Below are 26,808 nucleotides of genomic sequence, written 5' to 3' on the forward strand. Positions count from 1 at the left end.
CCTTGTACCTTTACTGTTTAATGAGAAACAGACATTTACCATCTATCCTACCTATGCCTCTCATAATTTTATATATTTTTATCATGTCATGACATGGCCATTTTTACACCAGGGAAAACAGCCCATATAATCTCTCCTGATAATTCAAGTGAACCCAGGCAACACTCTCTGCACACTCTCTAAATTAACCACATCAATATTACAGTGTTTTAACCAGAACTGCACATGGTACTCCAAGTGTAATCTAACCAGAGTCTTGTACCTCTAACTTGGCATTGCAACTCTTATCCTTAGTGATAAAGGCAAGTAAGTATGCCGTGCACTTTCGTCACCACCTTGTCTACCTGTGTTCCAGTTTTGAGGGAAATATGAACAAAGTCTCGCTGTTCAACAAAACTCCTCAAGGCCCTGTCAGGCACTCTGTATGCTGCTGGATTGTCCTGCCTTAGTTTAACTTCCCAAAATGCATCATTTCACAGTGTTCCAAGTTAAACTGCATCTGCTATACCTTTGCCCACTTTCCCAGTTGATCTATATCCTGCTGCAACCTTCCACAATTTTCATTGCTGTCCACTCTACCACCAGTTTTGATATTATCTACATAGTTATTAATCATGCCACCTAACATTCTCATCCAAATCATTAATATGTATGCCAGACTACAGAGGACTCAGCACTGATCTCTTTGCTACACCTTTGGTCACTGGCCTTCAGTCTAATATAAAAAAAACTTCCACCGACACCATCTGTCTCCTACTACCAAACTTATTTTGTATCTAGTTTGCTAACTTACTGTAGATCCTATGTGTTCTAAAATTCTGGACAAGCTTACCACACGGGACTTTGTCAAAGGACTTACTGAAGTCAATGTAGACAATGTTTGTTGCTTCCCCTTCTCAGTCTTCTTAATTGCCTGCTTTTTAAAAAAAAACTCAGTCAAATTCATGAAACATGATTTCATGCCTATCCAAGGACAAATAAATTATGTCCTTTAGAATCCTTTTCGATAACTTTCCCAGCACTATGTAATGCTCACTGGCTTGTATTTCCCCATCTTTTTCCTGCTGCCCTTGGAGTCATAGCACAGGACACAGGCCCTTCGGCTCATCCAGCTAATCTCAATTCCATGTGTTTGGTTTATGTCCCTCTTAATCCCAGCCCTCCATGTACTTATCCAAGTGCTTCTTCACTGATAGTTCTGTACCTACCTCAACCACTTCTGGCAGTTTGTTGCATATACTTACCACCCGCTGCATGGAAAAAAAATGCCCTTCAGGTACCTTTTAATTCTTTCCTCTCTTACCCTCAATCTGTGTCCTCTAGTTTTAATCTTGCCTACCCTGAGGAAAAGACTTACCTTCCACTTTATCTATGCCAAACAAAGGCACAAATTTAGCCACTGGAAGACTGGTGTGTTGCTAAGGAAGATACAAAAATCTCTGCCAAGCCCAAGCTATCTCCTCTTTAGCTTCCCATAACATCCTAGGTCAAACTTTGTGGATCATAAAATACCTCCAAAATCACTTCCTTTGTAATATTGATATCAGAATCAGGTTTAATATCACCGGCATGTGTTGTGAAATTTGTTAACTTAGCAGCAATGCAAATTCAATGCAATACATAATATAGAAGAAGAGGGAAAATATAAAATAATAATAATAAATAAGTAAATCAATTACAATATACGTAATTGAATAGATTAAAGATCATGCAAAAAAACAGAAATAATATATATTAAAAAAGTCAGGTAGTGTTCACGGATTCAATGTCCATTTAGGAATCAGACAGCAGAGGGGAAGAAGCTGTTCCTGAATCGCTTGAGGTTGTGCCTTCAGGCTTCTGTACCTCCTGCCTGATGGTAACAGTGAGAAAAGGGCATGCCCTGGGTGCTGGAAATCCTTAATAATGGACACTGACTTTCTGAGACACTGCTCCTTGAAGATGTCCTGGGTACGTTGTAGGCTAGTGCCCAAGATAGAACTGATTAAATTTACAACCCTCTGCAGCTTCTTTCGGTCCTGTGCAGTAGCACCCTCCCTACCCCCCAATACCAGACAGCAATGCAGCCTGTCAGAATGCTCTCTATGATAGATACATCTGTAGAAGTTCAGGATATCACTGTTCCCTCCCCCTGAACCAGCTTGCTTCCATGTTCTTCTCCACAGTAAATAAAGACGAGGAGTAGTCATTTAGGGCCTCGCCTATTTCTTGTGGTTCCACACATAGATCACCACACTAATCCTTTAATAATATATTATGTGGGTTCTACTTTGTTAGTTGTGGTAAACTGGTGAACTGAATTCAAAATCCATTAAAATATTCTTTGCATTTTATTTTCTTAAAGAACAAAACAAGTGAGCACTAGTTAGCCAATCAGAAATCACTCTATTTTGTCAAAAAATGCTCAAAAGTTATCTTGTTTGAAGGGGTTTTTGTTAATTTAGTAGGAAGAAGGGAATCTTGAAAGAAGTTCTGAAAATTTATACAACTGTTGGATTTTGAATAAGAAAGGCCGATCATACTATTATAGGAACATTGGAATGTGAGTAGGTCATTCAGCCCTTTGTGTGGTCTGTCACGCATTTAGATCATGATTAACTTGTGTTTGATCTGATTTTGGTCATTTTACCCCTAATATCCATGCCTAACAAAAATCTATAAATCTCAATACTTTAAAATTTTCAAATGACCTTACTTAATACTGTTTTTCTGGAAGATAAGGAAGAACTTCAGACTTGCACTATCCTTTGTTTGTGGAAGCATATCCTGCTGTTATGTCTGAATAGTGTAAATCTAATATTAAGGCCATGCCCTTCTGTTCTAGACTCCCAAGAGAAAATAATTTCAGTCTATCAACCCAACCAACTCCTTTAATTGTCATAAACAACTCAATTGCTTTGCCCTTTCATCTACATTCCATAAAAATATGTGCATGCTGCTTGTAGTACAGAACTTTGTGCTGCATTATAATTGAATGTAAACAGCAATGTATAACTCTTTAGTTAAATATTTGCAAGTTTGCCTTAGATTCTAAATATTTTAATTGTTTTCCATTTAATTTTAGTCGGCATATAGTAAAAACTGTTAGCTGCATGGGATAAGATGGCAGATGCCAGTTAATCCAATATTGGCCTGGGAGCTCCCTTGACACAGCCTAGATGTGGCTGGGGAACTCTTTGGCACTGTACTACTATCAGCCAAGGTACTCCCTTACTGGGGATAAAAATAAGTTATCCACTTTTCTGTTTGGTTGTTTTGCCAGTTAATTTTATGCTCTGGTGTGTGACCCCTCTGTCAGTGGGAACATTTTGTCTAAAATATTCTAGACCTTTTGAGATTTCACATACCCGTTTCAGTTCTCTCTTGCCCTCCTTTATTCTAAGGAAAACAATTGTATTCTTATAAATGGGTCCTTAAACTCTGGAATCATTCTGACAAATCTCTTCTGCATTTTCCCTAATACCCAAGCCCTCTACATTATTCCTAAAGTATGTTGCTGATAACTTCATCTTCTGGAATTTTCTGCTCTTTAGGCTAGGATTAAGAAAGAATTTCTTCCACTTTTTTGAGGGTTCTGAGGTAAACAATGAGGCCAGTGTGGGAATTCTGGACTCTTCTGCAGTTGGGGCAGGAAGTGCATTGCAGGGCAGGTGACTACATTGATTGTGAGATACTAAATTCATGTATCTGCATTGTCATTTCCTTAGAAATATTTCAAAATTAAATTAGTTTTATAACTTTATCATTGCTGTTTTGGCTAAACTACACCATAACCTTAAATGTATGTTCCAATTTTTAATTTACACATTATGAAATATTAGGTGAAAAATATGCTTGTTACTTGCAATGCACAAAAAATGCTGGTGAACGCAGCAGGCCATGCAGCATCTGTAGGAAGAGGTACAGTCGACGTTTCAGGACGAGACCCTTCGTTAGGACTAACTGAAAGAAATAATAAGAGATTTGAAAGTGGGAGGGGGAGGGGATATCGGAAATGATAGGAGAAGACAGGAGGGGGAGGGATGGAGCTAAGAGCTGGAAAGTTGATTGGCAAAAGGGATACGAGGCTGGAGAAGGGAGAGGATCATGGGATTGGAGGCCCAGGGAGAAAGAAAAAGGGGGGGGGGAGCCCAGAGGATGGGCAAGGAGTTATAGTGAGAGGGACAGAGAGGAAAAAAAGGGAGGGTGGGTAAATAAATAAATAAATAAATAAATAAGGGATGGGGTAAGAAGGGGAGGAGGGGCATTAATGGAAGTTATTAGAGAAGTCAGTGTTCATGCCATCAGGTTGGAGGCTACCCAGACAGAATATAAGGTGTTCTTCCTCCAACCTGAGTGTGGCTTCCCGTCCCATGATCCTCTCCCTTCTCCAGCCTCGTATCCCTTTTGCCAATCAACTTTCCAGCTCTTAGCTCCATCCCTTCCCCTCCTGTCTTCTCCTATCATTTCTGATCTCCCCTCCCCCTCCCACTTCTAAATCTCTTACTATCTCTTTCAGTTAGTCCTGACGAAGGGTCTCAGCCCGAAATGTTGACTCTTCCTATAGATGCTGCCTGGCCTGCTGCGTTCACCAGCATTTTTTGTGTGTGTTGCTTGAATTTCCGGCATCTGCAGATTTCCTCATGCTTGTTACTTACTGCTTTGCTCTGTGTGAATTTTATAATCCCAGATCAAAGAGATAGCTGGACCTCTGAGGGTAGCTTTCTTCTGAGGTGAGCATCATTGCTTCATGCTGACAGCAGATTGTGCATTTAGGTATTAGAGATTACAAAGTCTTTAGAGGATTGCTGTTGAAGAACGTTGTTAAGTTTGATATCAAGACTAATGAGCATTAAATTATGTTCCAGGCTTCTTCAGATTCATGTGTTTCTGCACTTGATGTAGAAGTATTTAGTATTGAAATTTAGATATAAACCTTATTATAGTTCTAAAGGTAAACACCTGTTTCCCAGCTGTGAAAGCCTTCACTCAAATGAGAAAAAAAACTGTTGTGATTTCTTGAAAGAATACCTGTACTGCATTTGAAATAAGTTGAATAATTCAACTTAATGACCTCTTGGTTCAATGGTTATGCAGGTATTTGCCTTCAAGACATGGGTTCAAGCCTTATTTCAACGATTTTCAGCTGAACTTCAACAATACATTCATTGAGAGCTGTACAGATGGGAAATACCATATATTAGAGGACATATATTAAATTACAATACACTCTACCTATATGATTTTAAAATTCTGTAGTTCAGAAAAAAAAAGACTTAAGTACTTCATTGGCTGTAAAATGCTTTGGATCATCTGAGAACTTGCTGAAAGCCATTTTAAGTCAGTTTTTTCCCTCTATGGATTAATAACATGCAATTTTGGCTTCAAGGAGTTCTAATTAATTTAGTGATGTTTATTTCATTTTTAGACTAACGTCACAACTTCACTTGATACTGTTGGGGCGGTAGTGGTGGACCATGAAGGAAATGTTGCTGCTGCTGTTTCAAGTGGAGGCTTAGCAATGAAGCACCCTGGGAGAGTTGGCCAAGTAATTAGCTTGTTTCATTTGTAAGATATTTGTATTTACATGCTAAACATATGTTCTACATTGGTTTCAATCAAGAAATAAATTCCCAATACAATTACAGTTTATTAATATTCCTTGTCAGCATTGGAACAGATGCATTAAAAACAATGTGGAATAAACTTTGTTCATTTGGCAACTGTTTTCTTTTTCTCTTATGGGATGTAAGCATTCCTGACAAGTAAAGCATCTACTGCCCAGCCTGACTGCATTTGAGAATGTAGGGGAGAGCCATGTTATATTAATTGAGTGCATTTCCACAGTGTTGTCAGGTAGAATATTTTAAAACAGTGAGCCAGCAATGGCAGAAATTTGATGATATGACGTATTTCCAATTTAGTATGCTGTCTGACTTTTTTGCATAAATATTGTAATGATATGAATTGGTCTGATGCTTCATGGCCCTTTTTTGTTGTTTTTCCTTGAAGTAGTTTTGAATTTAGATTTAATCTGCTTTATAGAAATTATTTTATTTTTGTGTTGAGTGATAATCCAAAATCTATTGTGCATGTATTAATAAGATCAAAATACTGACATTTTAAGTCCTACTTGCACTGTTGGGAATGTGAGTAGTTGTGCCAGAGGGGAAGGTGGTGGAGAAACAAAGCCAGGGAACCTGGAATGTGGATTGTGGGGTTGAGGGAAGAACCTTATAAATGAACAGGTTTCATATATTTCATATTTCCTTTCAACATATAAGGAAAACATTCCACCCATCAAATGTGTTGTTTCAAAAGAATCTCATCAATCCCATTATCCATATTTAGTTCCATATAACCCATTCTCTTACTCATGCTTATTAACACAGACCTGATTACCCCATTAGCCTCTTACACAAGTGGTCATTTATAGCAGTCATTTTATCTACCAGCCAGCTTATTTTAAAAGTTTGCGAGGAAGCTGGAGGACTTGCGGGACCTACATAGTCTCAGTGAATGACAATCTACATACAGATAGCTTCAGAGTTGAAATCGAACCCATACCTGCAGCTCCATTGTGCCGTCCACAGGGAAGGGAAGTGTGAAGGGTCAAAAGGAAGGGTGTGAAGTAAGGAATGCACTATGTGTTAAAGGTGTGTGTGTGTGTGTGTGTATATAAGACAAAGCAAGCACAAATGCATACACGTGTGTCCGTAATGTGTATCAATAAAAAGTAGTAACCAGTGTTCAATATATTAATTCATGTAGCACTTCCATTGAGTTACTTTTGCCAAATGACATCTGTTTGAAATGATGTCACAGCAATAGAATGAAGTCTGAATGCTGGTAATGCTAGTTTAACATCGCTGCAAAAGTGTTAATATTAAATAATAAATTTTGAAAGAAATTTGGAACATCTTTTGCAGCAGTTCTCTTATTGTTGAAGTTTAAAAAGATAGGTTTCCAACACTTGCTTGCATTTTGTTTTTAGGCAGCTGTATATGGGTGCGGTTGCTGGGCAGAAAATACAGGTGGCCGAAATGTGTATTCTACAGCTGTGAGTACATCAGGTATTAACTATATATGCAAAAATTTTTCCATGCCATCTATTTTTTAAGAGATATGCTTCAATTTAATAGAACACCATATGTGGGTGTGTTTTCTTTCACATTGCTTTTACTATCATACTTTAAAAATTGGACCTATGCAGGCCTAATTGGAGCTTTCAAAGGTGGTAGCCTAAGGGCCAGTTAAAGGGAAACTACCAAGGAAGCTATTGAAAGTAGGTTGTGAAGAAGCAGGGGGCTTGTTTAGGAAATATTCCAGCATCTATATATGAAATGATTACATGTTTTACAAATAACGCGAAGGATGATGAAGGTGCTTGCACAATAGATTAGAACTGGATTGGGTTAGGGTGTTTGACAGGGGTACCCTAGGAAGTGACGAGATTAATTTATAAACAAGAGCAAAACTTTTACTGGGCAGCCAGGGATGATCATAGAATAGTATTTAATACATGATAGGATATGAGTAGTGTAGTGTATCACTCCGTTAGGAGTATTCTGTAGGTCCCCCAATACCAACAGGGGCACTGAGAACACTGGACAACAAACTTTTTCAAAAGTGTTGCTTCCTCAGAATTTTTTTTTTGTTTATGATAGACTGCTTGAAGATGAATACAAATATAATTTCAGACTACTTGTATCACGTAGGAATTTGGAGAAACAACAAATTAACTTTTATTGAATATAACGTGTTTAATTGCATAATGGTGCTAATGCTTTGCAATAGTTCAACTAAGTTAAAAATATTTTGTTAATGATTTTCATTTGTACTCAGTGTCTGAGGCTTCTCGCTTAAGTGTCCAACAATAATTTGCCAGCATTGATGGATTCCAGTTGCCCTGGTATCTTTCCTCCATGACCGCAATATCCTGGTGAAACCTTTCACCATGCTCGTCACTAACAGCACCAAGATTTGCAGGGAAGCTGTCTAAATGGGAATGCAGAAAATGAATCTTTAATGACATGTTACATTTCATGGTTTTATATGCTTGAAGCATGCTTTCAACCAGCTGCATGTAGTTCGGTGCTCTGTGAAGAAGAAAGCCCTTAACTCCGAGTGGAGTTATCAGGACGCTGTCATGATGGTGTTTTTTTTTTAGCAGGCTTTCTTATTTTTACGAGGCCGAGTTGCTAGCTCGACGCTCACCCAGCACGGATGGAAAGCGTGCAAGGGAACAGACTGGATTCGTACTCGGGAGCCTTCGCTCCGAAGTCCGGCGCTGATGCCACTATGCCACCAACAGGCTATTGGTGCTCTTTAGATGCCGAGAAAAATTTCAACAACTTCCTTGAATTCCTTCTAACTGATTTCCTCTGGTCCCACTAGAAATTCTTCAAATTGCCTGTCATTGATGACCTGTTTGATTTGTGGACCAACAAAAATGCTTTCCTTAATCATGGCATCATTTATTCTGGGAAGCATCTGTCTCAAATATCAAAATTCTTCATAGAAGTTTTTGTGCCTGGTGATAGCAAATTCCATCCTTACAGTCCTGAACCCAATAATTATTATTAAAACCTGTCCTGCCATGCAGCAGCCACGCTGCGTAAGCATGCCCAAGCATGCCTGGACAAGATAGGAAACTTTCCAGCTTACATTATGCACAACATTTTAATTGACTTGAATTATGAATTGAAATGATAAACATGTTTATTAAAAAGTGATGCGTGATAGGGAAATTTCATGGTGATTTTCATGATCAGTAGCCCAAAATTCTTAAGATACACCTAAAGTATTCAGGAAGCAGAATCTTTGTTGTCCAGTGGAATCAGGTAAATAGGCAGATTTTGGAAAGTGCAAAAATAACAGGGTTATTATCATTGGGGATTTCAACTTCCCTAATATTGATTGGCACCTCCTTCGTGCAAAATGTTTAGATGGGCAGAATTTGTTCAGTGTCCAGGAAAGATTCGTGACACAGTATGTGGACAGGCCAACTAAAGGAGAGGCCATACTGGTTCTAGGATGCTCATCTCAGTGGGTGAGCATTTTAGAGACAGTGACCACAACTTCAATATAGCTTTGGGAAAGGATAGGAACAGACAATGTGGGAATGTAGTTAATTACTATTACAGCAAGCTGGAACAACCAACGCCTATTGGTCAGCTGAAGACCAATCCCAGACTGACTTTCACTGATTATCCTATCAACGTCTTGAATATTCTTGTGTAAACCATTTAAATAGTCATGCTTTGGAATGGAAGTTTTGTGATTTTGTAGTTGTGTGGTTTTCAGAAATAAAGATCCAGCTTTGGGTCTTATCAGTAGTTACAGGCAACCAAACACAACAAATTGCTGACGAGGTGTTGTATTATATCAACATGGCAATTTCAGCAGATGTTTGCACGCAATTCCACAACAGCAAGCTCAATTTGAGGTGGCCCAGCTGAAGTTTATCAAATCTTTGATGAGAAGTTTATCTTTGAGTCCATGAGTGTGGTTTCTCCAGTCAAGGTTGAGGAAGATATTGTACCCTTCTACCAATGTCTGAACTGTGGCCTCCTGTTTAATGTTTGGAGACAGAGTAGTGATTCCATGAGCACTTTGACCAAAAGTACTGAAACAGTTGCACTGTGGTCACCTGGGTATCAATCGAATGAAAGTCCTGGCAAGAAGCTTTGTGTACAGACTAGGCATAGATGAAGGTTTCACATCCATATGCAAGCAGTATATTTTGCTCTATGGCTGCTGGGAATCAAAGTAGAGCCAATGCACAACCATGGCCTCAGAGTTGAGTACATAGTGACTTCGCTGGCCCAATTAACGGGTGTAGCAACCTTGTCCTAGTTGAAACCTATTCCAAATGGTCAGAAGTATGAAGTTACCATTCAACAGCTGCTGCAGACCTTCAGCCAGTTTGAGTTGCCAGAAATGCTTGTTTCTGACAGTGGTACTCAATTTAGTTCACAGTGGTTTGCTGCATTCTGCCAGAACAGCAGGATTATCCACATCTGCTCATCCCCATATCATCCAGAGTCCAACAGCCAAGCAGAGAGGTGTATTGATATCTTCAAACAGTCGCTTCTTCAGTCAAGAGGGGAAGGAGCATCAGCTGAGGCTCTCAACAGATTTCTGTTGATATATGGAATTAGACTGCATCTAGACGTCAAGGAAAGGCTCCAGGTGAAGAGTTTTGGGAAAGAAAACTGTGCGCAGTACTGGATGCAATACTGCCACAGCATCCAACATCCAAAACAGCAGATGGTCAGGTGCACAAGGTAGCCATACAGAACTTAGTCGATGGGTGAGGTCATACAAGAGCAGAGCAGTAGTGTGGGCCAGACAGTACAGACAGTATTGCAATGGGCAAGATCCTTGGGTGTCAGGTCAGATTGTCAGATGAAGGGGGAAAGTGCTCCACATCAACCATTTGCAGGTATATGTTCCCAAAGGCACAAAAGGTTCATCAAGCAGATCATTGAACATAGAGCTAGGCCTTGCATCACCTGGAAGAGTTTGATTTACCCCGATTGAACCAACCACCCATGCCAGCACAGACACAAGCAACATTGTGACAAGAAAGTGACAGCCTAAAATCACTTAGGAAGACTGATCACCAGCATAAGCCAGTTGTTGCAATCCAAAGCAACCCTTGGCTCAAATCTTACAGGTAATCATCTTCAAGGGGGAGGTGTTATGACAAGCCAAAATAGCCAACGCCTATTGGTCAGCAGATAACCAATCCCAGGCTGACTTTTACTGATTGTCCTATCAACATCTCTAATGTTCTTGGATAAGCCATTTAAGTAGTCCTGCTTTGGGATGTACTGTTGAGTTTTGAGATTTTTGCAGTTGCATGGTTTTAGTGAATAAAGGGTTATTTCGAGTTCCAGCTTTGTTTTATCTCCTGGCTTCAGGTCTCATCTGTAGTTACAGGCAAGCAAACACAACAATTATGATCATATTAAGCAGGAACTTGGAGCATAAATTGGGAACAGATGTTCTCAAGGAAATACACAGCAGAAATTTGGAGGTTGCTTAAGAGAGCACTTGTATGGGGTTCTGATGATTATTATTATTATGATTATGAGGACATGCAGTCCCCTTTTATTGTCATTTAGTAATGCATGCATTAAGAAATGATAAAATGTTTTTCCAGAATGATATCACGAAAACACATGACAAACCGACTTAAAAACTAACAAAAACCACATAATTATAACATATTGTTACAACAGTGCAAAGCAATACCGTAATTTGATAAGAACAGACCATGGCATAGTAAAAGTCTCAAAGTCTCTCGAAAGTCCCATCATCTCACGCAGACGGTAAACCTTCAGCACTGCCAACTTGCCGATGCAGCATCCTGGAAGCATCCGACCACAGTCCAACTCCGAGTCCTTCCGAAAAACTCCGAGCCTCTGACCCACCTCTTCAACACCGAGCACCGAGCACCATTTCTGCCGAGCGCTTCGACCCCGGCCCCGGCAACATGTGATACACAAAGCCAAGGATTTGGGGCCTTCGTCTCCAGAGATTCTCGATCGCACAGTAGCAGCAGCAGTGAAGCAGGCATTTCAGAAGTTACTCCAGATGTTCCTCTGTGCTCTGCGCTTCTCACGGCTGTCTCCATCAAATCTGGATAGTGCACGGCCCCTAGTTACACATACGATATTCATTCAGAATGGCTGCGCGTGCTGCGTCGCGCTACCATCTTCTCCTTCCTCCTTAGGTTTATCTTTGTGACAAGGAAGGGATGGCAGGGTGAAAGAACCATGAGGTGGGACATTTAGGAGGAAGAAGGAAGTATACTTAAGAAGCAAAAATCAGACAGGGCTCTTGAGAGTTATAAGGTAGCCAAGGAAGAGTTTAAGAGCGGTCTTGGAAGAACAAGAAGAGGACATGAGAAGACCTCGGCTAGTAAGAGTATGATTAAGGAAGACCTCAAGGTGCTGGAGGATGACTAGAGTGAGTGTAGTACTGCTCAGGAATGAAGGGGGAAACGTGCTGGAGACAGAGGTGGTAGGAGAGGTCTTTAATGAATACAGGAGAGAAACTTTGAATATGAGATCAGTGTAAAACTGGCTAATATGCTGCAACATATTGAGGTTCAAGAAAAAAGTTGGTCAAGAAAGGTAATGGGGATAATCCAGGGATTTATAGACCAATGAGTCTTCTGTCAGTGGTGGTCAAATTAATGGAGATGATTCTTAGGGATGGGATTTTCTAGCATTTGGAGAAACATAGTTTTATTTGGGATAGTCAGCATAGCTCTGTGAGGTGGCATGCCTCCCAAGCCTGATTGAGTTTTCAAGTTTTGCAAAACAATTTGATGATGGCAGAGCAGTGTATATGTATGGATTTTAATTAAGCTGTTCACACAGTTCCCCATTGTAGACTCATCCAGAAAGTCATGAGGCATGGGATCCATGGAGACTTGGTTGCTTGAATTTAGAATTTGCTTGCCCATAGAAGGCAGAGGATAGTAGTAGAGTCGGCCCTCCTTATCCGCGAGTTCCACATGTACGAATTCAACCAACCGCGAATCGGGATAACTCGGAAGTTCTCTCTCCAGCACTCGTTCGAGCATTGTTCGCCTCACGTCTCGTTCGTTCGCTACTTTGTTTCTGTGGAAAAAATGGCTCCTAAAAAGCAATTACGTGGTCAAAGCAATTCCTCAAAGGCTAAGAGGGAGCGTAAAGTGTTATCTCTCGCCGAGCAATTAGAAATATTAGATCTTTTGAAAGGTGGCATGTCACTTTCCAAAGTGGGCCATAAGGTTGGTAAGAACGAATCGAGCATTTGCACAATAAAGCAGAAAGAAGCTGAAATTCGTGGAAGTATTAGAGCTAGGGGTGGCTGGCTGGCTATGTAAAGCGCTACAGCCTCAAGAACTTAAAGATCACGGGAGAATCAGCGTTTCCAGAAGAGCTACGATGGTTGCATCTGTACTGAACATGTACACACTTTTTTTTTCTTGTCATTATTCCCTAAACAATACAGTATAACAACTATTTACATAGCATTCACATTGCATTAGGTATTATAAGTCAACGGAACAGAATCACTGCGGACAGCAGGTCCTGTGCTGCCCTGGGTCCTGAAGTCCACCCGCACTGAGACAGATTAAATAAGGGACTTGAGCATCTGCGTACTTTGGTATCCGCGGAGTGGGGGGTCTCAGAACCAATCCCTCGCAGCTAAGGAGGGCCAACTGCATATAGACCGTATTCTTCCTGGAGGTCAGTGAACAATGGTGTCCTGCAGGGATCTGTTCTGGAACCTTACTCTTTTTTTCATATGATAACTTGGATGAGGAATTGGAAAGGTGATTGGTAAGCTTACAGATGACACAAAGGTTTGTGGTGTTGTGGATTGTGTGGAAGGTTGTCAATGAGATATAGACAGGATGCAGAGAAGTGACAGATGGAGTTCAGTCTGGAAAAATGTGGTGATACATTTCAGAAGATTGAACTTGAAGGCGGAGTACGAGGTTAATAGCAGTATTCTTGACCGTGTTCAAGAATAGAGGGACCTTGGGTTCCAGTCAATAGATTCCTCAAAATTGCCACACAAGTTCGACTGCGCAAGCGCGTGAAGGTCGGCCTGTGAGAACAGCGGGAGAGTTTAAAAAGCAAGCAGATTAACGGAGCGGGCGTCGTAGGAGCGGGTGACAGAGTAGGAAAGCTTCGGCGAGCAGAGGCTGAGGACGAGCTTGCTCCCAGTGAGGTAAGGCTGGGTAAGTTCCTTTAATTAATCTAATTAACTTAGAAGTAGGTAGTGGAAGCAGGCAGCAGTTAGGGCAGTCGAGTGCTCTGTTTGCAGTATGTGGGAAGTTAGGGCGAGCACAATTGTCCCTGATGACTACACCTGCAAAAGGTGCATCCGGCTGCAGCTCCTGACAAACTGAGTTAGGGAACTGGAGCTGGAGCTGGATGAACTTTGGATCATTTGTGAGGCAGAGGCAGAAATAGACAGGAGTTTCAGGGAGACAGTCACCCCTAAAAGTCAGGAGACAGGTAGCTGGGTGACTGTCAGGAGAGGGAAGGGGAATAGACAGAATGAGCAGAGCACCCCTGTGGCTGCTCCCATCAATAACAAATATACCGTTTTGGATACTGTTGGTGGGGATGACCTACCAGGGACAAGTTGCAGTGGTTGTGTCTCTGGCACCGAGACTGGACCCTCAGCTCAGAAGGGAAGGAGGGAAAAGAGGAGAGCAATAGTGATAGGGGATTCGATAGTTAGGGGGACATATAAGAGGTTCTGTGGGAGAGATCGAGAATCCCGGATGGTCTGTTGCCTCCCTGGTGCCAGGGTCCGCGATATCTCAGATCGAGTTTTTGGTATTCTCAGGAGGGAGGGGGATGCAGCCAGATGTCATGGTCTATGTAGGGACCAATGACGTGGATAGGAAGAAGGAGGAGGTCCTGCAAAGAGAGTTTAGGGAGTTAGGTGCAAAGTTGAAGGACAGGACCTCCAGGGTTGCAATCTCAGGATTGCTACCCATGTCACAAGCTAGTGAGGCTAGAAATAGGAAGATAATGCAGCTAAATACGTGGCTAAGGAGTTGGTGCAGGAGGGAGGGCTTCATATCTCTGGACAATTGGGCCTTGTTCCAGGGAAGGTGGGACCTGTTCCGACGGGACGGGTTGCACCTGAACTGGAAGGGATTAACATCCTTGCAGGAAGGTTTGCTAGTGCTGCTCCGGGGGTTTAAACTAGATTTGCAGGGGGAGGGGAACCAGAGTGTTAGAGCAGATAGTGAGGTGGAGGAGGATAAAGGTCATGGGAGAACTGCAAGTATAGTACATGGAGTAAAGCCAGATCTAACATATAAAGAGGCTATGAGGAAAGAGAAGCAGAATAAAGGGTGTAAAAGTAGTCAGGTAGAAGGGCTAAACTTCAATGCAAGAAGCATCAGGAACAAAGGTGATGAACTGAGAGCCTGGATACATACATGGAATTATGATGTAGTGGCCATTACAGAGACTTGGCTGGCACCAGGGCAGGAATGGATTCTCAATATTCCTGGATTTCAGTGCTTTAAAAGGGATGGGGAGGAGGGGTGGCATTACTGGTCAGGGGTACTATTACAGCTACAGAAAGGGTGGGTAATGTAGCAGGATCCTCTTTTGAGTCAGTATGGGTGGAAGTCAGGAAGAGGAAGGGAGCAGTTACTCTATTGGGAGTATTCTATAGGCCTCCTGGTAGCAGCAGAGATACCGAGGAGCAGATTGGGAGGTAGATTTTGGAAAGGTGCAAAAATAACGGGTGACTTTAACTTCCCTAATATTAATTGGCGCTTGATTAGTTCCAATGGTTTAGACGGGGCAGAGTTTGTTAAGTGTGTCCAGGACAGATTCCTGTCACAGTATGTTGACAGGCCGACCAGGGGGAATGCCATACTAGATCTAGTATTAGATAATGAACTGGGTCAGGTCACAGATCTCTCAGTGGGTGAGCATCTGGGGGACAGTGACCACCGCTCCCTGGCCTTTAACCTTATCATGGAAAAGGATAGAATCAGAGAGGACAGGAAAATTTTTAATTGGGGAAGGGCAAATTATGAGGCTGTAAGGCTAGAACTTGCGGGTGTGAATTGGGATGACGTTTTTGCAGGGAAATGTACAATGGACATGTGGTCGATGTTTAGGGATCTCTTGCAGGATGTTAGGGATAAATTTGTCCCAGTGAGGAAGATAAAGAACGGTAGGGTGAAGGAACCATGGGTGACAAGTGAGGTGGAAGATCTAGTCAGGTGGAAGAAGGCAGCATACATGAGGTTTAGGAAGCAAGGATCAGATGGGTCTATTGAGGAATATAGGGTAGCAAGAAAGGAGCTTAAGAAGGGGCTAAGGAGAGCAAGAAGGGGGCATGATAAGGCCTTCACAAGTAGGGTAAAGGAAAACCCCAAGGCATTCTTCAATTATGTGAAGAACAAAAGGATTACAGGGGTGAAGGAAGGATCGATTAGAGATAAAGATGGGAAGATGTTCCTGGAGGCTGTGGAAGTGAGCGAGGTCCTCAGTGAATACTTCTCTTCGGTATTCACCAATGAGAGGGAACTTGATGACAGTGAGGACAATATGAGTGAGGTTGATGTTCTGGAGCATGTTGATATTAAGGGAGAGGAGGTGTTGGAGTTGTTAAAATACATTAGGACGGATCGTCCCTGGGGCCTGATGGAATATAGAATATCCCCAGGCTGCTCCCCAAGGTGAGGGAAGAGATTGCTAAGCCTCTGGCTAGGATCTTTATGTCCTCGTTGTCCACGGGAATGGTACCGGAGGATTGGAGGGAGGCGAATATTGTCCCCTTGTTCAAAAAAGGTAGTAGGAATAGTCCAGGTAATTATAGACCAGTGAGCCTTACGTATGTGGTGGGAAAGCTGTTGGAAAAGATTCTTAGAGATAGGATCTGTGGGCATTTAGAGAATCATGGTCTGATCAGGGACAGTCAGCATAGTTTTGTGAAGGGAAGATTATGTCTAACAAGCCTGATAGAGTTCTTTGAGGAGGTGACCAGGAATATAGATGAGGGTTGTGCAGTGGATGTGATCTTATTGGATTTTAGTAAGGCATTTGACAAGGTTTCACATGGTAGGCTTATTCAGAAAGTCAGAAGGCATGGGATCCAGGGAAGTTTGGCCAGGTGGATTCAGAATTGGCTTGCCTGCAGAAAGCAGAGGGTCGTGGTGGAGGGAGTACATTCGGATCGGAGGGTTGTGACTAGTGTTGTCCCACAAGGATCTGTTCTGGGACCTCTACTTTTCGTGATTTTTATTAACGACCTGGATGTGGGGGTAGAAGGATGGGTTGGCAAGTTTGCAGACGACACGAAGGTTGGTGGTGTTGTGGATAGTGTAGAGGATTGTCGAAAATTGCAGAAAGACATTGATAGGATGCAGAAGTGGGCTGAGAAGTGGCAGATGGAGTTCAACCCAGAGAAGTGTGAGGTGGTACACTTTGGAAGGACAAACTCCAAGGCAGAGTACAAAGTAAATGGCAGGATACTCGGTAGTGTGGAGGAGCAGAGGGATCTGGGGGTACGTGTCTATAGATCCCTGAAAGATGCCTCACAGATAGGTAGGGTAGTTAATAAAGCTTATGGGGTGTGTTAGCTTTCATAAGTCAAGAGATAGAGTTTAAGAGTCACGAGGTAATGATGCAGCTCTATGAAACTCTGGTTAGGCCACACTTGGAGTACTGTGTCCATTTCTGGTCACCTCACTATAGGAAGGATGTGGAAGTATTGGAAAGGGTACAGAGGAGATTTACGAGGATGCTGCCTGGTTTACAGAGTATGCATTATAATCAGGGATTAAGGGAGCTAGGGCTTTACTCTTTGGAGAGGAGAGATGATAGAGGTATACAGGATATTAAGAGGAATAGATAGAGTGGACAGCCAGCGCCTCTTCCCCAGGGCACCACTGCTCAATACAAGAGGACATGGCTTTAAGATAAGGGGTGGAAAGTTCAAGGGGGATATTAGAGGAAGGATTTTTTACTCAGAGGTTGGTTGGTGCGTGGGATGCTCTGCCTGAGTCAGTGGTGGAGGCAGATACACTAGTGAAGTTTAAGAGACTGCTAGACAGGTATATGGAGGAAATTAAGGTGGGGGGTTATATGGGGAGGCAGGGTTTAAGGGTTGGCACAACATAGTGGGCCGAAGGGCTGTACTGTGCTGTACTATTCCATGTTCTATGTTCAAGTTGATGGGGTGGTTAAGAAGGCATATGGTAGGATAGCCTTTATTAGACAGACGATTGAGTTCAAGAGCCACAGAATAATGTTGCAGCTTTATAAAACTTTGGTTAGATCACACTTGGAGTATTGTGTTCAGTTCTGTTTGCCTCATTATAGAAAGGATGTGGAAGCTTTAGAGAGGGTGCAGAGCAGATTTACTAGGATGCTGCCTGAATTAAAGAACATGCTGTAAGAGGAAAGTTTGAATGAGTTGGAACGTTTCTCTTTGGAATGAAGGAGGATGAGAGGTGATTTGTAGAAGTGTATTCACAGAACAGCAATGGGCTATACCAGAGGACGTCTGTTGAAGGAGGAATGTTTAGGGGAGATGTCAGAGGCTTTATTTTTACAGAGTGGTAGGTAGATGCAATGCACTGCCAGTGGTGGTAGTAGTGGCTGATACATAGGACATAGAACATACAGCATTAAAGCACAGTACAGGCTCTTCAGTCCATGATGTTGTGCTGACCTTTTGCCCTATTCTAAGAACAATCTAACCCTACCTTCCCACATAACTCCCCATTTGTCTTTCATCGATATGCCTATATAAATGTTATTTAAATGCCCCTAATAATGACATCCCTGGCAGGGTGTCCATGCAACCACCATTCTCTGTGTAAAGATCTTACACCTGACATCCCCTTTATACTTTCCTCCAATCACCTTAAAATTATGCTTCCTTGGATTAGTCACTTCAGCCCTTGGAAAAATTTTCTGGCTTGCCACTCTTTCTATGCTTGATATCATCTTGCACACCTCTGTCAAGTCACCTCTTATCCTCCTTCACTAATAAATGCTCTCTGGTCCAGGCAGCATCCTAGTAAATGTCAGCTCTGCATTCACTCTAAAGCATTTATATCCTTCCTATAATGAGGCAACCATAACTAAATACAATATTCTAAGTGTGGTCTAACCAGGGTTTTATGGAGCTGAAACATTACCTCACAACCCTTGAACTCAATTTCTCTGACTAATGAAGCCCAACACACCATATGCCTTTTAAACAGCCCTCTCAACTTATGTGGCAACTTTGAGGGATTTATATACATGGACCGCACTATTCCTCCACGTTGCTAAGACTGTATTCTATCCTGTATTCAACCTTCCAAAATGAATCACTTTACAATTTTCTGGGTTGATCTCCATCGACCACTTCTCAGCCCAGCTTTGCATTCAATAGGAACATTTAGAGATTCCTGGCTGGGCACATTGATGTAAGAAGAATGAAAGGTTATGGAGAAATGCAGGAGGAAAGGTTTAGATTGATCATGGAGTAAGTTTATATAGGTCAGCAAAACATTGTGGACTGAAGAGCCCTTACTCTGCTGTACTTTGCTATGTACTATGTTCTAAAATAGATCTAGTGAAGTTAATAAAGTAAACAAGCTTTGTTAGTTGAGGAGTAGGTGAGGTTTTGGCCAGTGAACCAGCTGAGCCACGTTTGAAATTTGCGGTGATTCTGAGTACACTTAAAACCTTGGGAGCCTCCCTGTGTGTAACATCCACGGCAAAAGATTATCTTAACTGCTCCTTTGCCTGCATGTGTAAACTTGAATATATTTTATCCTGGAACATTAATATGGTTTCCTTCTTTTAACACAGTCTGCATTAAATCTGGCAAATAGCACCAGCCATATTCTTTGGGCTTATTTTTTGACCAGCTCCATCTGTAAAATCCAATCATCCACAGGCCTTTCATAAGCATATGACTAGTTAAGTAATTGCCTATAAGTTTTTGGATCATTGGGACCTCTTTTGGCACAGGTGTGACCTGTACAAAAAGGACGGGTTACACTTGAATCCTAGGGGGACCAATATCCTGGCAGGGAAATTAGCGAGGGCTACTGAGGTGACTTTAAACTAGAATGGTTGGGGGGTGGGAATCAAATTAAAGAGGCTAGGCGTGAGGAGGTTAGTTCACAACAGGGGGATGGGAACCAGTGCAGAGAGACAGAGGGGTGTAAAGTGAGGGTAGAAGCAAAAAGTACTAAGGAGAAGAGTGTAAGTGGCAGGCCGACAAATCCAGGGCAAGCATTAAAAAGGGCCACTTTTCAACATAATTGTATAAGGGCTAAGAGAGTTGTAAAAGAGCACCTGAAGGCTTTGTGTGTCAATGCAAGGAGCATTCGTAATAAGGTGGATGAATTGAAAGTGCAGATTGTTATTAATGATTATGATATAGTTGGGATCACAGAGACATGGCTCCAGGGTGACCAAGGATGAGAGCTCAACGTTCAGGGATATTCAATATTCAGGAGGGATAGACATGAAGGAAGGGGAGGTGGGGTGGTGTTGCTGGTTAAAGAAGAGATTAATGCAATAGAAAGGAAGGACATAAGCCGGGAAGATGTGGAATCGATATGGGTAGAGCTACGTAACACTAAGGGGCAGAAGACGCTGGTGGGAGTTGTGTACAGGCCACCTAACAGTCGTAGTGAGGTCAGAGATGGTATTAAACAGGAAATTAGAAATGTGTGCAATAAAGGAACAGCAGTTATAATGGGTGACTTCAATCTACATGTAGATTGGGTGAACCAAATTGGTAAAGGTGCTGAGGAAGAGGATTTCTTGGAATGTATGCGGGATGGTTTTTTGAACCAACATGTCGAGGAACCAACTAGAGAGCAGGCTATTCTGGACTGGGTTTTGAGCAATGAGGAAGGGTTAATTAGCAATCTTGTCGTGAGAGGCCCCTTGGGTAAGAGTGACCATAATATGGTGGAATTCTTCATTAAGATGGAGAGTGACATAGTTAATTCAGAAACAAAGGTTCTGAACTTAAAGAGGGGTAACTTTGAAGGTATGAGACGTGAATTAGCTAAGATAGACTGGCAAATGACACTTAAAGGATTGACGGTGGATATGCAGTGGCAAGCATTTAAAGGTTGCATGGATGAACTACAACAATTGTTCATCCCAGTTTGGCAAAAGAATAAATCAAGGAAGGTAGTGCACCCGTGGCTGACAAGAGAAATTAGGGATAGTATCAATTCCAAAGAAGAAGCCTACAAATTAGCCAGAGAAAGTGGCTCACCTGAGGACTGGGAGAAATTCAGAGTTCAGCAGAGGAGGACAAAGGGCTTAATTAGGAAGGGGAAAAAAGATTATGAGAGAAAACTGGCAGGGAACATAAAAACTGACTGTAAAAGCTTTTATAGATATGTAAAAAGGAAAAGACTGGTAAAGACAAATGTAGGTCCCCTACAGACAGAAACAGGTGAATTGATTATGGGGAGCAAGGACATGGCAGACCAATTGAATAATTACTTTGGTTCTGTCTTCACTAAGGAGGACATAAATAATCTTCCAGAAATAGTAGGGGACAGAGGGTCCAGTGAGATGGAGGAACTGAGCGAAATACTTGTTAGTAGGGAAGTGGTGTTAGGTAAATTGAAGGGATTGAAGGCAGATAAATCCCCAGGGCCAGATGGTCTGCATCCTAGAGTGCTTAAGGAAGTAGCCCAAGAAATAGTGGATGCATTAGTGATAATTTTTCAAAACTCGTTAGATTCTGGACTAGTTCCTGAGGATTGGAGGGTGGCTAATGTAACCCCACTTTTTAAAAAAGGAGGGAGAGAGAAACCGGGGAATTATAGACCGGTTAGCCTAACGTCGGTGGTGGGGAAACTGCTGGAGTCAGTTATCAAAGATGTGATAGCAGCACATTTGGAAAGCGGTGAAATCATCGGACAAAGTCAGCATGGATTTGTGAAAGGAAAATCATGTCTGACGAATCTCATAGAATTTTTTGAGGATGTAACCAGTAGAGTGGATAGGGGAGAACCAGTGGATGTGGTATATTTGGATTTTCAAAAGGCTTTTGACAAGGTCCCACACAGGAGATTAGTGTGCAAACTTAAAGCACACAGTATTGGGGGTAAGGTATTGATGTGGATGGAGAATTGGTTAGCAGACAGGAAGCAAAGAGTGGGAATAAACGGGACCTTTTCAGAATGGCAGGCGGTGACTAGTGGGGTACCGCAAGGCTCAGTGCTGGGAACCTAGTTGTTTACAATATATATTAATGACTTGGATGAGGGAATTAAATGCAGCATCTCCAAGTTTGCGGATGACACGAAGCTGGGTGGCAGTGTTAGCTGTGAGGAGGATGCTAAGAGGATGCAGGGTGACTTGGATAGGTTGGGTGAGTGGGCAAATTCATGGCAGATGCAATTTAATGTGGATAAATGTGAAGTTATCCACTTTGGTGGCAAAAATAGGAAAACAGATTATTATCTGAATGGTGGCCGATTAGGAAAAGGGGAGGTGCAACGAGACCTGGGTGTCATTATACACCAGTCATTGAAAGTGGGCATGCAGGTACAGCAGGCGGTGAAAAAGGCGAATGGTATGCTGGCATTTATATCGAGAGGATTCGAGTACAGGAGCAGGGAGGTACTACTGCAGTTGTACAAGGCCTTGGTGAGACCACACCTGGAGTATTGTGTGCAGTTTTGGTCCCCTAATCTGAGGAAAGACATCCTTGCCATAGAGAGAGTACAAAGAAGGTTCACCAGATTGATTCCTGGGATGGCAGGACTTTCATATGAAGAAAGACTGGATGAACTGGGCTTGTACTGGTTGGAATTTAGAAGATTGAGGGGGGATCTGATTGAAAAGTATAAAATCCTAAAGGGATTGGACAGGCTAGATGCAGGAAGGTTGTTCCCGATGTTGGGGAAGTCCAGAACAAGGGGTCACAGTTTGAGGATAAAGGGGAAGCCTTTTAGGACCGAGATTAGGAAAAACTTCTTCGCACAGAGAGTTGTGAATCTGTGGAATTCTCTGCCACAGGAAACAGTTGAGGCCAGTTCATTGGCTATATTTAAGAGGGAGTTAGATATGGCCCTTGTGGCTACGGGGATCAGGGGGTTTGGAGGGAAGGCTGGTGCGGGGTTCTGAGTTGGATGATCAGCCATGATCATAATAAATGGCGGTGCAGGCTCGAAAGGCCGAATGGCCTACTCCTGCACCTATTTTCTATGTTTCTATTACTTTCTATGATAATTTTCTGGAAATAATGGTGTTTAACTCCTCCCCCATTTGAAATTTGCAGAAACCAGAGCAAATGTTCCCCTGTCCTAAGAGTAGAGGGTACTATTTCGATGGACTAGAAGGACACTAATTTGATTGTTAAGAAAACTGTAAAAAAAATTGTAAAATCACTCTGATTAGCTGAAAATGGGAGATACCTTAAAATCCTCTTCAAAATTTAGTCCTTTACTATTTACAAATAAATCTTGGAAAGGATGTGTTGCTTTCGTGAAGGCAGAACTTTCTGCTTTGTGATCAGTTAAACTTCGAATTTCATAGGCATCACTGATGGGACTATTGGTCTTTATCTTTGTTAGTAATCAGTATGTCGCCTTGGTTTATGCAAAAGTTTGTGGAAATGCCAAACCCTTGCATGAGAATAATAATGATTGCAATCGGATTTGGACACATTGACAAATAGTCCCATGTCTTGCAGAGATCCCTGTGTGTTATGCTTTTGGTTGGCTAATACGTTAGATTTTGGTTTAGAACCAAAGACATTTTACTACCATGATAACATTGTCATAATGCAGGGGTTCCCATCCTTTTCAATGCCATGGGCCAATACCATTAAGCAAGAGGTCCATGGACCCCAGGTAGGGAACCCCTGTCTTAATAGATCATGATTTATATGGTTTACCTGTAATTGCAGCAGTAGATAGTATACTAGCAAATGTAAAATAAAATTTTGTCCCTTTCTATACCATATATAGGCAATGACACGACCAGAATCGCATATATGATATTGCATATAAGGAGGCTATTTATCCTGTTGTGCATATTTGCTCAAAGAGCCATTCAATAAACCCCACTCTCCTCTTATCCTTTTCCTGTGGTTTTCTAGTTTTCTTAATCAAGTACTATTCAAATTTCTTTTTGAAACTTGCCAATGAATCCATTCCCTTTGATTACTATTAATACGTCCTACTCTATTTCACTTACAGTATTAGATGAGTGATTGAATAAGGCCTCTTGGAATTGGAAAGCATGTACTAGCATTGAGAGAGGAATGGTTAAAGGACAAAGGGAGTAGGAATATTTAAGTTATTTTCAGATTGACAGATGTTACTTCGTGCCAGAAGGACCAGGACTTGGAACCCAAGCTAATTGTAAAGTTACTTATAAATTGGATTATTGACTAAGATAACAGGACTGAATGTGAGGCACACAAGCTGGATGGCAATATAATACCGGCAAGGAGATAAGGTGGAAGATGAATAATTAGTTCTGCAGATGCTGGAAATCCGAAGCAACACACACAAAATACTGGAGGTGCTTAGCAAGTCAAGTAGCATCCTGGGATATAAATAAACAGTCAACGTTTTGAGCTGAGACGCTTCGTCAGGACTGGAAAGGAAAGACACTAGAATAAAAAGGGGGAGCGGGGGAGGAGGATAGCTAGAAGCTGATAAGTGAAACCAGGTGAATAGGAAAGGAAGGAATGTAATAGGAGAGGAGAGTGGACCATAGGTGATAGGGTAGGAGGAGGGGACCCAGGGGGGGATGAAAGGCAGGTGAAAAAAGGTAAGAAGCCAAAGTGGGAAATAGAAGGGGAAAGGGGAAGGGATTTTTTTTACCAGAAGGAAAAATCGATATTCATACTATCAGGTTGGAGGCTACCCAGATGGAATACAAGGTGTTGCTCCTCCACCTTGACAGTGACCTCATCATGGCACAAGAGAAAGCCATGGACTGACATATAGGAATGGGAATGGCAATTAAAATATTTAGCCACTGGGAAGTTCCGCTTTTGGCAGATGGAACGGAGGTACTCAATGAAGTGGTCCCCCAATTTATGATGGGTCTCACCAATGTAGAGGAAGCCACAGCAGGAGCACCGGACACAAGAGACGGCCCCTGCAGATTTGCAGGTCAAGTATTGCTTCACCTGGACAGACTGAGGCCTTAAATGGAGATGAGGGAGGAAGTGAATAGGCAGGTGTAACACTTTGACCGCTTGCAGAGAGAAGTGCCAGGAGGGACAAATGGACAAGGGAATCATGGAAGGAGCAATAATATATAATTAGTTTGCAAAGGAATATAGGCTGGTTAAGTAAATAGACAGAAAGCTGGAAGATAGAGCATAATATGAGGCATTCATTTAGGAAAGAAGCATAGAATGTTTAAAAAATAAGGAACTAATAAGTGCTTTCCAGTAGCATCCAAATGTAGTTGTAAACAAAATACAGAAACATTGTGTGAAACTTAGTGATGTTGTTGATAGTGAGGCAGACAGACTTAGGTTACAGGAAATTATTGATCAAGTGATAGAATTTAAATCTGATTAATGTGGGCTAATATATATGTTGAGAGGACTATCAAGATCAGAGCATACACAAGAATGATAGGGCCCCAGGGATTAATGTATATCAAAGATCCTTTGTTCTTCAAGTCCAAGGATCCCTTCATAGCACCGGTAGTTGAGGTGGTGAGGAAGCAATGTGAAATACTAGTCTTCATCAGCTGGGAGATTAAAATGTAAGAACCATGAGGTTAGGATGCAGCTTTGTTAAATATTGGTTAGACCACAATTGGAGTACTGTGTATGCGTTTGGTGACCACACTTACAGAAAGGATACGATTGTATTGGAGACGGTACAGAATAGATTCACAGGAGTGCTGCCTAGGATGGAATATTTTAACTATGAGGAGAGGCGAGGTGGGCTGGGTTTGTTTCTCTTGGACTGGAGCAGGATGAGTGGAGACCTGAATGAGGTAAACAATGATGGGCTTAGATGGAGTAAATAGTAGGAAATGCTTCCTCATTACATAGGTGTCAAAAACTAGAGGATGTGTGTTCAAGCTAAAAGGGGAAGAGATTTGGAGGGAATGGGAGGCAGATTTTTTTTCGGTGAGAGGGTGATTGGATTTTGGAATGCGCAGCCTGATTGGGTGGTGGAAGTAGATATTTTAAAAATACAGAGATGTATTTAAATGAGCGTTTTACTTAACAAGGTGTGGAAAGCTATGGACCAAGAAATGATAAATGAAATTGGCATAGGTTGGACAATTAATGATCTGAATGGACATTGTTGGCTGAAGGATCTGTTTGTGTGTTGTATAACTAAATCTAACATGCAGGTACTGAGTAGCTAGGAAGTTAGATGACACGTTGGCCTTTATTGCAAACCTGAAACGTCGACTGCGCCTCTTCCTATAGATGCTGCTTGGCCTGCTGTGTTCACCAGCAACTTTGATGTATGTTGCTTGAATTTCCAGCATCTGCAGAATTCCTGTTGTTAGCATTTACCTCTTGCTGTTGTTGTCCAGGACTTTCTGAAACCTTTTCTGGACTACTATGTGAATTTTAGTCTGGATACATAAAGACACATACACTTGCTTTGGGAGCTTTGCTAACTAGGCCCGGTAGATTAAATTATAGGATGGGGCAAATTGTCAAATAATGAAATTGATCACTTGGCTGTAGAGAAATTGTCTAGTGAATAAAACTGTAGGGCCTAGTTTAGAGCTGAAGGATTGACCATTTAGGACTGAAATGGGAAGATTTTGAATTCTCAACTCTACAATTATTTAGTATAATTGTGATTGGCACATTTATAGACTTTTATGGAAATCAAGGGATATGAGGATATTATGGGAAAGCAGATTTGAGGTAAGTAGCAGCCATGATCTTGATCCATGGTAAAATGCTTTCAGTCTACTTCTTTGGCCTCAAAAGTTCTTTTTCTTAAATTAATAAAACATTCTAGAGGGCATTTTTAAAATATCTTTTTGTTGACACTTCGTGCACCAAACTCTTATGGTAGTGTGATTTCCATGAATAGTATTTTGTACCAATTGCTCAGAAAGGTAACCAGGGCTGCACTTTAAACACGTAAATGTCACTGGCTGCAAAGTCTTTATCATATGGTGGACAGAACAGAAATGAATTTTTTTTCTCATAATGGGAGGTTCTTTCATGTTTGAAATTGAAAACGTGTGTATCTTAATGCAGCAAATGTATGTGTGTTCTTTTACATGCACCTGTTTCTAATTTTCAAACATGAAAGACGTGCATCAAAAGCTCTTTAAAAAT

The 26,808-nt window shown here is 41.7% G+C and overlaps 1 protein-coding gene across 2 annotated transcripts in view; it reads left to right on the forward strand.

Moving 5' to 3' along the window:
* The window catches only part of tasp1 (taspase, threonine aspartase, 1), a 144,390-nt gene that overhangs the window by 81,188 nt on the left and 36,394 nt on the right, over nucleotides 1-26,808 (forward strand). For both annotated transcript variants that reach the window (XM_063056141.1, XM_063056140.1), the window contains exons 8-9: nucleotides 5,408-5,527; nucleotides 6,974-7,052. In XM_063056141.1, coding sequence (XP_062912211.1) covers nucleotides 5,408-5,527; nucleotides 6,974-7,052 — 199 coding nt within the window. The remainder of the gene's footprint in view (nucleotides 1-5,407; nucleotides 5,528-6,973; nucleotides 7,053-26,808) is intronic.

The sequence above is a fragment of the Mobula hypostoma genome, chromosome 8, assembly GCF_963921235.1.
Source record: "Mobula hypostoma chromosome 8, sMobHyp1.1, whole genome shotgun sequence".
In the NCBI taxonomy this organism is placed as follows: domain Eukaryota; kingdom Metazoa; phylum Chordata; class Chondrichthyes; order Myliobatiformes; family Myliobatidae; genus Mobula; species Mobula hypostoma.